We start from the raw sequence: 15,568 nt of genomic DNA on the forward strand, positions 1-15,568 counted from the left end.
CTGCCGAGCAGAGAGCCCGATGCGGGGCTCGATCCCAGGACCCTGAGATCATGACCTGAGCTGAAGGCAGAGGCTTAACCCACTGAGCCACCCAGGTGCCCCTACTTTTAAAAAATATAATACGGCATGCAAATCCCAAGCATTTAGCTCAATGAGTGTTTACCTATCTATACTCCATATGAGTACCACTCAGGTAAAGAGATAGAACGTTTTCATCATTGCCTGAAGACTCCTTCATGGTTTCTCTTAGTCAATAATTCCTCCAAAGGTTATTATTATTCTGATATTTTCACTATAGCTTGCCTATTTTTAAATTTCACATAGATGGAATTATATAGTACATGTCCTTTTATATCTTCTTTTGTTCAATATATCCATGAATGTTATTCATGTTTCCTTTGTCTGTAATTTATTTTTCATGGTTACATAATATTCCATTGCATTAATATATAAACATTTATTTAATCTTACTATTGTTAATATATATTTGTATTGTTTTTAGTTTTTGACTATTACAAATAAAGCCATGAATATTCTTGTTTTTTTAAATTGACCTCAATGAAGTATAACTTATATCCAATAAAATGAGCCAATTTTAAGTGTAGAGTTCAATGGTTGTGACAACGTATACACCCATGTAACTACTACCACAATGAAGATATGAATTTTTTCGTTAAACCAAGAAGTTTCCTTGTGCTGCTTTGTAATCAGTCCCCACTACTTATGGCCCCAGAAAACTATCATTCTGCTTTCTATTCCTATAGTTTTCCTTTTTCTGGATTTTCATATAAATGAAATAAGGTAGCATGTATTCTTTTATGTCTTCCTTCTTTCATTTATTATAATATTTTTGAAACTCATCAACGTTATTGTGTGTATTGGTAGCTCATTTCTTTTTTTATTTTTATTTTTTTTATTTAATTTTATTTTTTCAGTGTTCCAAGATTCATTGTTTTTGCACCACACCAGTGCTCCCTGCGATACATACCCTTCTTTTTTTTTTTTTTTTAAAGATACGTACCCTTCTTAATACCGACCACCAGGCTTACCTAACAGCTCATTTCTTTTTATTGCTGAGTAATATTCCATTGTATGGCTATACTACAGTGTGTTTATCCCTAAGTTGATGGACACTTGGGTTGTTTCTAGTTCAGAGTTGTTGTGAATTAGACTACTAAGAGCATTTGCATATAAGAATTTGAATATACATATATTTCCAATTTTTCAAATTTTATTTCATTTCTTCTTGGTAAATACCTAGGAGTGGAATTGTTGGTTGCTGGGTCATATGGTAAGTATATGTTTAACTTATTAAGAAACTGCCAAAATGCTTTCCAAAGTGGTTATTCCATTCCTATCAGCAGCACGTGAGGATTCTACTTGTTCCATATCTTTGCCAATACTTGTCATTGTCAGCCTTATTTTTTTTTTAAATTTCAGTATGGTTAAGGCATAGTGTTCTATTAGTTTCAGGTGTACAATAGAATAATTCAACAATTCTGTACATTACTCAGTGCTCATCATAAGTGATTCTTAATCTCCTCTACCTATATCCTCCCATCCCCCTCATCCCCTTCATCTCTGGTAACCATTAGTTTGTTCTCTATAGATAAGAGTCTGTTTTTTGGTTTCTCTCTCTCTTTCTTTCTTTCTTTGTTCATTTGTTTTGTTTCTTAAATCCCACATATGAGTGAGACCATATGGTACTTGTCTTTCTCTGACTGGCTTAATTCACTGAGCATTAAACCCTCTAGATCCATCCATGTTGTTGGAGCAATCAATATTCAAGGAGGATTGCCTGAAGGATGCACAGACATTTCAGATTTTATAAAATATATTCCTTACTTAAACCAAGTTGGCAAGGATCTGAGAACCTAGACTGCAATATGTCGGCTCCTTTAAGAATTGTTTTTTCGGGGGTGCCTGGGTGGCTCAGTCTGTTAAGCAGTCGATTCTTGATTTTGACTCAGGTCATGATTTCAGGGCATGAGATCAAGCTCCACACTGGGTGCGGAGCCTGCTTAAGATTCTCTCTCTCCCTCAGCTGCATTCTCTCTCTTTCAAAAAAAAATGTGTTTTTTTCTGAATTGTAGTCTTACGTGGTGCCATTTGTCTATATTTAAAGCAGTTATAAGAAAGTGTCCTAAGAAAGTGTTTCATTTCTTATAAGGCCATCATAATGAATGTTCCCTTCATTGCGTAGGGCCCCTTAAATGAGCACTTCCAAGAGAAACTCCCGACTGTACTTTGAATCCCAAATTTCTGTACATCTTCTTTTTCTTTTTGGAGAGGGAGAGAGAGAGAGATTGAGAATCTCAAGCAGGCTCTACACTTGGTGCAGAGTTCAACGTGGGCCTCAGTCTCACAACCTTGAGATCATGACCTGAACCGAAATCAAGAGACATTTAACTGACTGAGTCACCCAGGTGCTCCTGTACTTCTTCTTTAAAAAAAAAAAAAAAAAAAAAGATTTAATTCAATTCCAGTTAGTTAACATACAGTGTAATATTATTTTCAGGCATAGAATTAAGTAATTCAACACCTATATACAACATCTGCTGCTTATTAAAACAAGTATCCTCCTTAATCCCCTTTACCTATTTAACCCCTCCCCCTACCTACCTTCCCTCTGGTAACATCAGTTTGTTTTCTATAATTAAGAGTCTGGGGGTGCCTCGGTGTTGTACAATCACTGAGTTCTACTCCAGAAACCAATATTGCACTGTATGTTAACTAAAATTTAAATTAAAATTTTTAAAAAAGAGTCTGTTTCTTGGCTTGTCTCTTTTCACCCCATGTTCATTTGTTTTGTTTCTTAAATTTCTTTAAATTTCTTAAATTCCACATATGAGTGAAATCATATGGTATTTGTCTTTCTCTGACTGACTTATTTCGCTCAGCATTATACTCTAGCTCCATCCACGTCATTGCAAGTGGCAAGATTTCATTCTTCTTTTTTATGTCTGAGTGATATCTAATAGTAAATCAATCTCTCTCTCTCATATATATATATCACATATATATGATATATATATATATCATATATCACATAATCTGTATCCATTCATCAATTGATGGACATCTGGGCTCTTTCCATAATTTGGCTATTGTTGATAATGGTGCTATAAACATCAGGGTGCATGTATCACTTTGAATTAGTATTTTTGTATTCTTTGGGTAAATACCTAGTAGTGCAATTGCTGGATGGTAGGGCAGTTCTATTTTTATCTTTTTGAGGAAACTCCATACTGTTTTTCAGAGTGGCTGTGTCAGACCTACCTCAGGATATAAGAAAAATCCCAAATAACCTAACCTTACATTTAAAGAAGCTAGTAAAAGAACAACAAGTGAAGCTTAAATCCAGCAGAAGAAGGAAAATAATACAGACAAGAGCAGAAATAGATGATATCAAAACTGAAAAAAAACAATAGAATAGATCAATGAAACCAGGAGCTGGTTCTTTGAAAAAATTAATAAAATTGATAAACCCCTAGCCAGACTTGCCAAAAAGAGAAAGGACCCAAATAAATAAAGTCACAAATGAGAGAGGGGAACTAACAACTAACACCACAGAAATACAAGGAATCGTAAGAGATTATTATGAAAAACTATATGCCAACAAACTGGACAATCTAGAAAAAATGGATAAATTCCTAGAAACATTTACACTACCAGAACTGAAATAGGGAGAAATAGAAAACTTGAACAGACTGATAATCAGCAAAGAAATTGAATCAGTAATCAAAAAACTCCCAAAAACCAAAAAAGTCCAGGGCTAGATAGCTTCACAGGGGAATTCTACCAAACATTTAAAGAAGAGTCAATACCTATTCTTCTCAAACTATTCAAAAAAAGAAGGAAGGAAGGAAGGAAGGGAGGGAGGAAGAGAGAGAGAGAAAGAAAAGAAGGAAGGAAGGAAAGAATGAATGAACAAAAGAAAGAAAGGAAAGGAAAACAAATCCATTCTGAGGCCAGCATTGCCCTGATACCAAAACCAGATTAAAACGCCACTAAAAAAAGAGAACTACAGGCCAATATCTCTGATGAACATGGATGCAAAAATTTTTAATGAAATACTAGCAAATTGAATCCAACAGTACCTTAAAAAAATCATTCACCACTCAAGTGGGACTTATTCCTGGGCTGCAAGGGTGATTCAATATCTGTACTTCCTTTCCCAGTTTACATTTATCTTACATACATTGTCAATAGAGTATTTAGTTATGTTTCCCTTTTCACGTTCACTGCTAGGAAGCTTAGATTCAAACTTGTTGATGACCCAGAACAAATATTTAGTCATTATAATATACATTTGGGGCTTCATTTAGTATCCTCTCATTTTTCTCTTCTCTCATCCTGTTTTTTATCTATCTATGTTCCTTTGTTGCATTTTATCTAATTAGTAAGCATCCTTAAATCTTTTCTGGAACATGGGGATACAGATAAATATTAAGTTCATAAAAATGTATTTTTTTTTAATATTTTATTTATTTGTCAGAGAGAGAGAGAGAGAGAGAACAATAAGGGGGAGCAGCAGACAGAGGGAGAGGGAAAAGCAGGCTCCCTGCTGAGCAAGAATCCTGATGGGGTACTTGATCCCAGCACCCTGGGATCATGACCTGAGCCAAAAGCAGATGCTTAACTGACTGAGCCACTCAGGCACCCCACAAATATATTTCAATAAAGCTTGTATCTATTTTTACAAATCCATTTGGTATCCTGGCTTACTTGTACCCTTCCAAATACCATTCTTAGAAATACTTTTAGATACCAACTTTTCTTGTGTTAAGTAGCAGCATAAGAAAATGTGGTAAGCTTCTTATTCCCAACACCTCTTTTCTATAGGAAGTCACCAGCAAAGAAAGTAAGGAAAAACAGTCTTAAGTGCCCATTCATGAATGGGAAAGAGATTTAGAGACAAGATGTGCATTGTAAAATACAGTGAAATGGTAAGATGTAGTCTACAGGCTGGTACCACTCTGTGACAAAGAAAGGTACAGAAACTGAGAATAGTATCTAGACAATTTTACAACAACTTGAGAAAGTTAGCTGATAATAAATCATATTTGAATCTGATAATCAAAAAATTGTGGACTGGGGCACCTGGGTGGTTCAGCTGAGAGTCTGACTTTGGCTCAGGTCATGATCTCAGGGTTCTGGGACTGAGCCCCATGCCCAGCTACGCAATCAGTGGGAAGTCTGCTTATCCCCTCTCCCTCTACCCCACCCTTCCCGTTTGTGCTCTCTCTGTCTCTCTCTCAAATAAATAAATGAAATCTTTTAAAAAAATGTGGATTATATTTGGCATATGCATTTTCCCCCCTAGCAGTCCATCTTCATTTAGTGTCAGCCAACACTGGATTAGCAATTAAAAACAGCATCATCATACCAAACTACAACCTAAAAACTGGTCCTTCACAAAACAAATAGTTTGAGAAGCACTGCTTTAAGGTTCTTATCTTACCTTCCCATGGTCACAATCCAGGAAGAGTTGAGCAAACATTTGCCTCCGCATGTCCATTTTTATGACCTCCCGGAATTCATCTGCACAATGACAAAGGTGCTTAAGGAGTTTCTCAAACATTTCACTTTTAAAGTCTGCAATGTGTGAAGAGAGGTACTGCACAGAAAAAGAGGATAAATGAGTTGATTTAAAATAGGCTCTTCACTTGGATTTTTCCAAGGATTCAGTCAATGTACATCAAATTATTGGCTACAATTTTTCCCATATCATTTGCTTGTCACATAGATAAAAGCATTTTCATGTTAGTACTACTCTACAGCTGTGCTGCAGAGAGAGGTGACCAATACAATCCCCAAAACCACACACCAGTAAGGCTATTTTTGGAACAATTCGCCTCTGGATCACATCAGCATTATATAGGGCAGACTTTTCACCTCACAGTATGAACTCGCAGCAGTTATAAAACGTTGCCTGTACATTAATAGTTCTAAAAATTGAATATAGTTTTCCTTTTGATGTATGGCATATAAGACCATGCTTTTTCCAAGACTAGCTATGTTTAATGATTGGAGTATAAGAAATGGGGATTGTGGGTGGTGTGGTGCATAAACAATGAATTCTGGAACACTGAAAAGAAATAAAAAAAATTTTTTTTAGAAAAAGGAAAAGAAATATAAATTTGGGTGCCCTACTCTAGACCAACTGAATCACAAGTTCTGGAGTGGGACTGAGAATCTGTTTTTTCTAAAAAGCCCTCTGGAAGCAAAATACACTTCTAGCTCTTAACCAGGCTCCTTCCAGTCACAAGTGTGCAGAGTCAGAACAGAAAAAATATGAGATGTCACATGATCAGACCTGTTGCCCCCAGGATTCTTGGAGAAGGGAAATAATCTTTCTTTTCCCTCTTAAGGAAGAGATGGTGGGGGAGGGGTGTGGGGTGGTGTGCAGAGACAAACCGTAAGAGACTCTTAATCTCACAAAACAAACTGAGTGTTGCTGGGGGTATGGGGGGAGGGACAGGGTGGCTGGGTGATGGACATTGGGGAGGGTATGTGCTATGGTGAGTGCTGTGAAATATGTAAACCTGTTGATTCACAGACCTGTACCCCTGGGGCAAATAATACATTATATGTTAATAAAAAAAAAGAGACCCCAGCATATTTCCACTGTTATTCTTTCCTTATATCCCAACACTCAGAACTCTTGTGACGTTAGCTAGTGGGGGCATGTGGTTGTGGAAACCATGTATGGAAATTCAAGTGGGCTCCAGCCAAGGGGACAGGCAGACTTGGGTCTTCTTCCTCCAACTTTTATACATGGTAACTAGAAATAAATCCACCCTGGAGTCAATAAATAAATAAATAAACCCTCTGGGTTATTCTTATGTTCACTAAAGGTTGAGAACCACTGAAATAGATGACATGGGACAACTGTCTTAATTGTTCCAGAATCCTAAGATCCTGTTTAATCCTTAATACATGAATTAAGCTTTTGGGAATTGACCATAAGGCCATTTGAGTTTTCTGGTTGTGGTAATCCTATTAAACCAAGGATTAGTTTAACTGTTTCTCCAAGAGACACTTCAACGTTCTGGATTTAGAGCCTATGGGTTTTCTGAATGACTGTGTTCTCTAAACATGGGCGATAGGACATAAAGACTACCAGTTGCCAACTAACTACAGATCAAATTCCAAATAGAACAGTAACAGAAGTTTGCCGGTGTCTCTTGTAAAAACAGAGAAAGTGAAAATACAGGGCCTTTGTGTTTTCCTATCCTCCCATGGAATAAATCAGTTAATATCCATCAATCCTGAAATTATTGCTTAGATTAATTTAAGAATATAATGAACTATGAGTATCCTTCCACTTAATAACTCTGTGAACTGCTAACCATTTGAATTGTACTTAATCAAGCTATCTCCGTGTGCTGGGTGCCATTGTGATGAATTCTGGGCTGTTCCTTTCTGACTTGAAAACCAAAATTTTGAGAATATAGTAAATGTCATACTTAATAGCCTGGTATTTACTGTTAAGTTTTACAGCTCTGGGCCATTGGGATTCACCCTTATTTAATTGTAGACATACTTGAGTGTTGATGAAGCAGGTAATATAAAAGCAATAGAAAGAAACTGTATTTGGAAATTAACTACTTTAGGTATTAACTTCCAAACTGCACTGGTAAGTCCTGATAGTAATAACATTTTCAGAAATATCCTGCAAACAAAGACTATAGAATATTGAAATACACAGATGATACTGGCTATCCATCATTGAAAAAGTGTGTTCATATAGCATTTGGTCAGAAAATTAGATTTCCAGTCTCAGGGAACTTTTAAAAATAATTAATGCTAATTATATACTCAACAAAGCATAAATATACTTTAGGTCTTTTGATTTTTAAAAGTCAGAACCATTTGCTTAACAAATGAATTGAACAAAGGTCTTAATATCCAATAATAATAAAAGTGACAGATTGAAACACATGATTTTTCCCCTACTGTTGAAAGGTAGCTTAGGCAATGTTCTGGTACAGGTTGTGTCCCCCCAAAGTTCATACGTTGAAGGTCTAACCCCTAGTACCCCAGGATGTGACTATATTTTGGGATAGGATCTTTGTCTTTTATTTTTTAAAGATTTTATTCATTTATTCGAGAGAGCGAGCAAGAGAGTGTGCATGAGCAGGGAAGAGTGGCAGAGGCAGAGGGACAAGCAGACTCTCCGCTGAATAGGGGGCCTGACTTAGGGCTCCATCCCAGGATCCCAAGATCATAACTTGAGCCAAAGGCAGACACTTAAGCAACTGAGCCACCCAGGTGCCCTTGAGATAAGATCTTTAAAGAGGTAATTAAATTAAAATGAGCTCATTAGGGTGGGTCATTAGCTAATACGACCAGTGTTCTAATAAGAAGGGGAAATTTGGACACAGACATGTGCAGAGGAAAGACCATGTGAAGACACAGGGAAAAGATGACCACCTATAAGCCAAGGAGAGGGGCCCTCAGAAGAAACCAACCCTGCCAATACCTTGTCTTGGACTTCTAGTCTCCAGACTGTGAGAAATTAAGTTCCTGAGGTTTAAGTCACCCAGGACTTTGTTATGGTAGCCCTAGAAAACTGACAATTAGGATTTGCTGATCGGTAAACTCCTTTATGTATTTCTTATGGTTGAAGACCACCTATGAAGGCACACACCTTGGAGGATAGTTTATCATAGACCGTCCCATTTCCCTGGTTTAGAATTTGCTCATTTCACCCCAAGGCTTCCTCAGGCAGTGTTCACAGCACATTGCTGCTTCTACCTACAGCTCCCCTAAAGTCATCATTCTTCCTTCTTCTGTCCTCCCCTGCCATAGCTCAAAGCACAAGAGAAACAAAATAAGCAGAACAAAACAGCAAAAATTATAAAATGCAAATCACAAATAACAGAATAGAGAGCCACTTGCATACATTCCATTTTGGGGGAAATGCACAGCTTGGGTTGAGCAGGAAAGCCACAATCTTTGAGTAATTTGATGAAGCCTCTCTGTTTAAAATGTCAACTTTGAGCCACATCAGTTTGAAGGCCTCAGACTGTATGACGTATAAAACAACTGAGCATGAGAGGCTGATTATCTTGAAGCTGACCAGTGTGGAGCAAGAACAGACTCAGTCCCAGAGAATAGAATTCAGGCAGAGACATGGCCCTTATTAACCCCTGCACCGGTTCCTTAGTGTCACAGAATCCAAAGTTAATATCTGAATCCCACTGAATAGTATTTCTAGTTTTTGCATATAATTATTCCTTTTTTTTTTTTTTTTAATTTGACAGAGAGAGGGAGCACACAGCAGAGGAAGAGGGAGAAGCAGACTCCCAGCTGAGTAAGGAGCCTGATGTGGGAACTTGATCCCAGGACCCTGGGATCATAACCTGAGCCAAAAGCAGACACTTAACCAACGGAGCCACCCAGGCTCCCCTGCATATGATTATTCTTAAGCCCATTAAAAAATTCAGATGCAGACTTTAGACCGCTTGAAGCCCAGGCCTGCTGAAGGATGCTCCTGGGAAACTGACCCTCGTTCTCCCCAGTCCCACAGTAAACAAGAAGGTGTTAGATTGCTTTCACTTGCCCCTGGTGAGCAGGTGGATGTGTGGCCTGCGTCTTCACGATGAACAGGTGGGGGATAAGATCAAAGCAAAACAAGTTCTTCAGTGAGGGTGGCCATCTGCCTCAGGTTGCCTGGGACTTTCCTAGTTTCAGCACTGAGAGTCCCATGTTCTAAGAAACCCCCGGGGTGCGGGCAAACCAGGATGATTTGAAAATCTAAACCATTGACCCATGCTAATGGTCTAATTCCTGTGGAAAACTTTGGGGAACCTCTGTTTGGAAGCACGCTGTGTTGTATCCTGCTTTGTATATAACAGGACATCTCTGTGGATATTAAATCCTTTGCCTTAAGAGAAATTTTACAGCCTATAACTGTGTGTGAGGCATCTTTCCATTACCGTCCCATTGGACAACCACACATGGGACAAAAAGTACAAAGTTCTTATTCTATAGTATGCATTCATCCATTCTCAATCCACTTGCTGTATTTATAGACTCACACGATAAAGACTTTTGTCTGTAATAGATAACTGGGAATGACAATGAACACAAATGACGATTTGAGTCAGGATTCTGGTGCCTAGAGTGAGAGAACCAATAAGCAGGTTACGCTGCCCTAGAGAACAGTCCTTTGTTTGAGAAAGCTATACTTTGTTACTACTTTGGAGGCAAGAGTTTGGGGAGTTAACCTTGAAATTACACCAGGGGAGGAGTATAACCCAGGCCAGAACCATCTGATACTATCAACAGAAACAGAAGTATGACAACCTCTGGAGCCCCCAGAGGTAGGGAAAGACAATCTGCAATGATGAGAGATCAGCCTCCCTCAGTTCCTCAGTCTGGAGTCTTTGGAATTTCTCCTCTGCCTGAGGCCATCTTTACCCTTCACTCCATAAACTCTGGCCATACTAAAAGTCTTGCACGTAGTTATCACTAGTGGTTTAGAGATAAGAACATTCCTTTCCCTGGTAGTGCGTTGTGATGCCTTCTCCAGATAGCATTTTCCACAGAAATATTTCACAGAAATATTTCACAGAAATAGTCACTTGTGTTAAGAATTCCATTTCAGGCACATTCAAACCACAGACCCCTGGGGCACCTGGGTGGCTCAGTTGGTTAAGTGTCCAACTGTTGATCTCAGGTCCGCTCTTTTTTTTTTTTTTTTTTTAAGATTTATTTATTTATTTATTTGAGAGAGAGAGAGAGAGAGAGAGAGAGAATGCACAAGCAGGGGGAGGGGCAGAGGGGGTGGGAGAAGCAGATTCCCCACCGAGCAGAGAGCCTGACACGGGGCTTGATCCTCGGACCCTGGATCATGACCCAAGCCGAAGTCAGACACTTAGCCGACTGAGCCACCCAGGCACCCCTCAGCTCAGGTCTTGAACTCAGGATTGTGTGTTCAAGCCCTGCATTGGGCTCCATGATGGGTGTGGAGCCTACTTTAAAAAAATAATACAAAAATAAGATAAACCACAGACCTCAGCCACTATATAAAATATTGCTTCTATTTGGAAAATGGGTTCCATGTTCAAAACAATCTACAGAAACTTTTTTTCCCTTTGGAGAGAAGCACACAGCTATTTGTGGGACTGTCATCTTTAAAAATTATGGGCATTTTAACAATTCCAGGTAACCCATAAAACACTTACGACTCTGGTACCATTAAATTGCTCCTTTTGTTTATCCTAATATAATCCCAAGACAAAAGTAATCCCATACTTTTTCAGATGAAATATTATGTAGATTTTGAAACCAAACTTCCTGAGTACAAATTTGCCCAGCTTCACTAATTATGACACCTAGTGCAAGTAACTTAACCAATTTGCACCTTAAGTGTCTTCATTTATAAAAATAAAAATAAGGATTGTTGAGAGCATTACCTGAGTTAATATATGAATAGCTTAGGACAATACCTGGTCTAAAGGAAATGGTTTATAACTTTTAGGCTTCTTTATCTAAAATGCAATAGAAAAAGAAACTGGTTTTTCTTGATCTTAACTGAAGGTGTGAGTGAAAGTTTTTCTCACTTTCACATCATGAGTACCAATAATTGAAAGAAACTGTAAAATGCCTTTGATTATAAGATATACCCTAACTTCAGAAAAGTTAAAATAAAATAAAATAATATTTCATCTTAGAATAGAAATAAGTTAGTATGTTTTAACTTAATTCTAAGTTAATGTGTGTGTAATGCCCATACAAAATAATTTGATTCAAATAATGAATATGTAACTTCTTACTTCTATAAATTCCATTTTATTCAACCTTGGTTCCATTGAGTCAGCAATATCCAATTTTTGGCAACATGCTTCTAATTATGGAATAAAAGTTATTTGCTGGTTAGTTTGGTTGTATATTCATATTTCATATTCATCTTATAGCACTTTAGAAGAAGAACATAAAATTATTTCTTAATTAACATCTATCTTAATATACATCAATATTTACAATAAAGCAAATGATATGTAGTTGGGTTAACATTCCAATTACTACACAATTATTACTTTTCCTGGCTTTTATTTGACCAAGCAACCCAAACCCTAAAATAGACAGGTCTACATTTTTAATGACCAGTTTGTGATAAAGCAAAAACAAATATGACATCAATAGTATAAAAAAGACTACAAGATCTGTAGTCTTGTTGGTTTGTTGGTTTGTGCTAGCATTTACAGAAGCAGGTCCTAAAGCACAATAGTTCTACAAACTTTCTTTTTAAATATTTTGTCTTTAATGTTTATTAAATGAACAATATACGAATATTTTCTTTTAGTAAAAGATGCAAATAGTACAAAAGCATAAGCAGCAAAACTTGAATATCTCCCTTTTACCCTGCTGCCCACCATCATTCTCACTTCCCCTTCCCCACCGCTGCCCCAGAAGGAACCACTGTCACCCATTTGTTGACACCCTTCCAGCAACCTTTCTAGGTATTTTTTCTTATAACATACATTTTTTTGTTTTTCTACCCATACATGTGAACATACTGATCCACAACTTTTTTTTTTCACTTCATCACTTACCTTGTAGATCTTTTCCTATAGGTCTGGGAGCTCAGGGGGAAGGGTTGCGATGGGAATATAGACATACTGATGAGTCATCAGCTCAAGTCATGGGTTTAAATAAGAACCCAGGTAGTGTGTATAATGTGTAAAATGATAGTAGATATAAAAAGAAAACTGAAAACATCTAAGGTACAAATAAAAGAAGAACCAAGAAACAAAAAAAGCTAAAGGCGATCAGTGATTGATGAAAAACCAAGAGAGAATGGTATCACAAAAACCAACAAAAAAAGGAGTTTCATAAATAACAGAGTGATCAATAATGGTAAATATGACAGTTAATTCCAATAGAGATTTTTTTAAACCTCGTTTTGATATGACAATTTTGTAATCTTTATTGACCTTAACAAAAACCAAACACAAACTGTATAAAAGTTCATGATGAAAGCACTGGCTTCCTCTCCTACTTCTAACCCCAAATCTTCCTGCCTGTCATGGGCTGGTACATATAAGATTCTTTACTCACTCTTAGTTTTTATAACTGCTTATTATGAGATATCAGTTATTGTCATAAGAAGATTACATACACTTTAGTATAAGCTTATGCACTAGATGCTGTTAACCTCATCCCAGACCTCCCCCCAAGCTCTGGAAGATTATGCAAGCCACACTGGTTTCTAATGGTAACAGCTGTTATTAAGTGTATGTGTCTGTCCCCTGGCTGGACTTTGAGGAACCTAAGGAAAGGAAAGATGCATTAGTCCTCTTTGCATCCTCTACCCCATCACAGTATCTGGAACTAGGTGAGGGTTTAATAAATGTTGAGTGAATGAATGAATGAATGAATGGTACAGGAAATCTGAGGTATTATAGGAGGTGAGAGGAGAAAAAAAAATCACTGTCAACTAGAATGGTTTGGAATTTCTCTAATTTTACCACAGTCTCAAATAGAGCTCTCTTCCCTCACTCCTCTGTACTTTCATCAAAAAGTAAATAAATAAAAGAAGTTATCTCAAAGATTTTCTGAAAGAGGAGTCGAAGTTGTGCTAACTAAGAAGAATTCTAGATTTTGGATAGGCTGTGAACATGTGGGAGAAAGGGTTGTCAGCAAGACCCAAATCATGTTTGGGGACCAATGATCAGGAAGATGGAAAGCATATTTTATTTTTTAAAAGTGAAAATAGATTTCTGACAATCTATTGTTATTGATGTAATGGTGGTCAAAAATCAACTGAAAAAAAGTCATTTGATATAAATGATGTATAATCTCAGGACCTAAACTCTTGTGCTTTATTCTACAAGTCAGAATTTTTTTAAGTTTATTTATTTTTTAAATAATCTCTACACCCAATGTGGGGCTCCAACTCAAACCGCCAAGATCAAGAATCACATGCTTTTCCAAATGAACCAGCCAGATGCCCCTAAAAGTCAGAATTTTTTGCTTAATCTCATATGAGGAAACAATTCTGGAAATAAAAGCATCAAAATCTGTGGTTCTCTGTAGTTGTAGTACTACCCCCCTCTACCCCCAGTGAGCATGGTGGAAATTTGTAGTTAATTTGTAGTTTGAGTTTTTGTTGGCACAGTGATGGCGGGTAAGGGTAGGGTCAGAAATCCTGAAATTCCTGAGGCACCTGGGGGGCTCAGTTGGTTGAGAGTCTGACTTTTGATTTTGCTCAGGTGATCTTGGGGTCCCAGGATGAAGCCCTGTGTTGGGTTCTACACTCAGCGGGAAGTCTGCTTGAGGATTCTCTCCTTCTGCCTCTGCCCCCCGCACCGTTCTTGCTCTCTCTCTCTCTCTCAAATAGTTGATAAATCTGCTTAGAATAAATTTGAGTCTAGAAACTATTTTACATATAAACACGAGTATATTTTTTATTGTTAGGTTTTCTAAGACTGTAACTACTATGGAAATTTGAGAGTAAATTGTACTTGCTTCCTTCTGAAACTTTACCAAGAGTTGTCCACCATTTCAGAAAATTATGTAATGAGAGATAATGTTGTAAGTTGTGTCTGAACTCCAATACAACACACCTGTGCCAGTCTGCATTTGTAACTCTCCTGTTTATGGGGAATATATATATATATATAATTTTGCCCTTACTTCAAAACATCAAATACAAAGAAAATGGTCAATTGGATATAATTTTACTTTTCTTATGTCTAAACATTCATTATAAATAAGTACAAATGTCTGATACATTTGTCTGATATGTCTTCTAGTGAGGTAATAACCAAACATTTATGTATTGAAATACAGTGAGGTAATACCTCTAGTGAGGTAATAACCAAACAATTATGTATTGAAATACAGTCCATATCAGTTTCTTATGTCTTTCCTTGTATTTTTCCTTTATATCACAGTTAGGACATTATACCTCTCTTTTTAAAATTGTGTATGTATGTAATATTTTCTAGGAACTTGGTGAGATGATAAAGGGATAATACAGAGTATTTACAATAAAATGGAGCACTCGACTAAAAGGATAAAAAATCACTGATTGCTTTTCTGTTTCTCTACATTCTCCATCTGGCAAGAGCAAAAGAAGCAAAGTACATGTATAAGAACTTTGAATAACATAAATCTCAATATTCACTCTTCATCTTAATCCAGCATCTGTCCCCTCACCTCCCTCCATCCTTATAAAAGAGGGAAAAACAGAATACTACAGAAATAGGCAAGTTTACCAAGATGGAAGTCTGGATTTTGAAAAAATTCATGAAGAACATTCTGAATCTGTAAATCAAAGAAATATAGATAAAATATAGATAAATAAATCAAAGAAAATAGACCATGTATTAAATCTCAATTGCCATATATTTAGTGTTTTAGACTAAAAACCATCTAGTGGCTTTCTGTTTAAGTCTTGAGTAATCCTTCTAAGCCAGGGACAGAAATAGTTAACTATATAAATAGTTACATAACTATAGTTAAATTAACATTTACTTCATAGACTCCTTCAAGGTAGAGCAAATGTTTTTTTCCTATATATCTTTATTGATTCCCACTGAGAATGTTC

General features: G+C 36.9%; 1 protein-coding gene across 1 annotated transcript in view; it reads right to left on the reverse strand.

Annotated features, from left to right (window-relative positions):
- Positions 1-15,568, reverse strand: part of LOC111151718 (EF-hand calcium binding domain 5) — a 119,408-nt gene that overhangs the window by 61,110 nt on the left and 42,730 nt on the right. The window contains exons 6-8 of the mRNA XM_022509880.1: positions 15,237-15,285; positions 11,790-11,860; positions 5,465-5,620 (exon numbers count right to left, since the gene is read on the reverse strand). Of these exons, the coding sequence (XP_022365588.1) occupies positions 5,465-5,620; positions 11,790-11,860; positions 15,237-15,285 (276 nt within the window). The remainder of the gene's footprint in view (positions 1-5,464; positions 5,621-11,789; positions 11,861-15,236; positions 15,286-15,568) is intronic.

This window comes from Enhydra lutris, unplaced genomic scaffold, assembly GCF_002288905.1.
Source record: "Enhydra lutris kenyoni isolate GAN:26980312 unplaced genomic scaffold, ASM228890v2 scaffoldscaffold26, whole genome shotgun sequence".
Taxonomy (NCBI): Eukaryota; Metazoa; Chordata; class Mammalia; order Carnivora; family Mustelidae; genus Enhydra; species Enhydra lutris.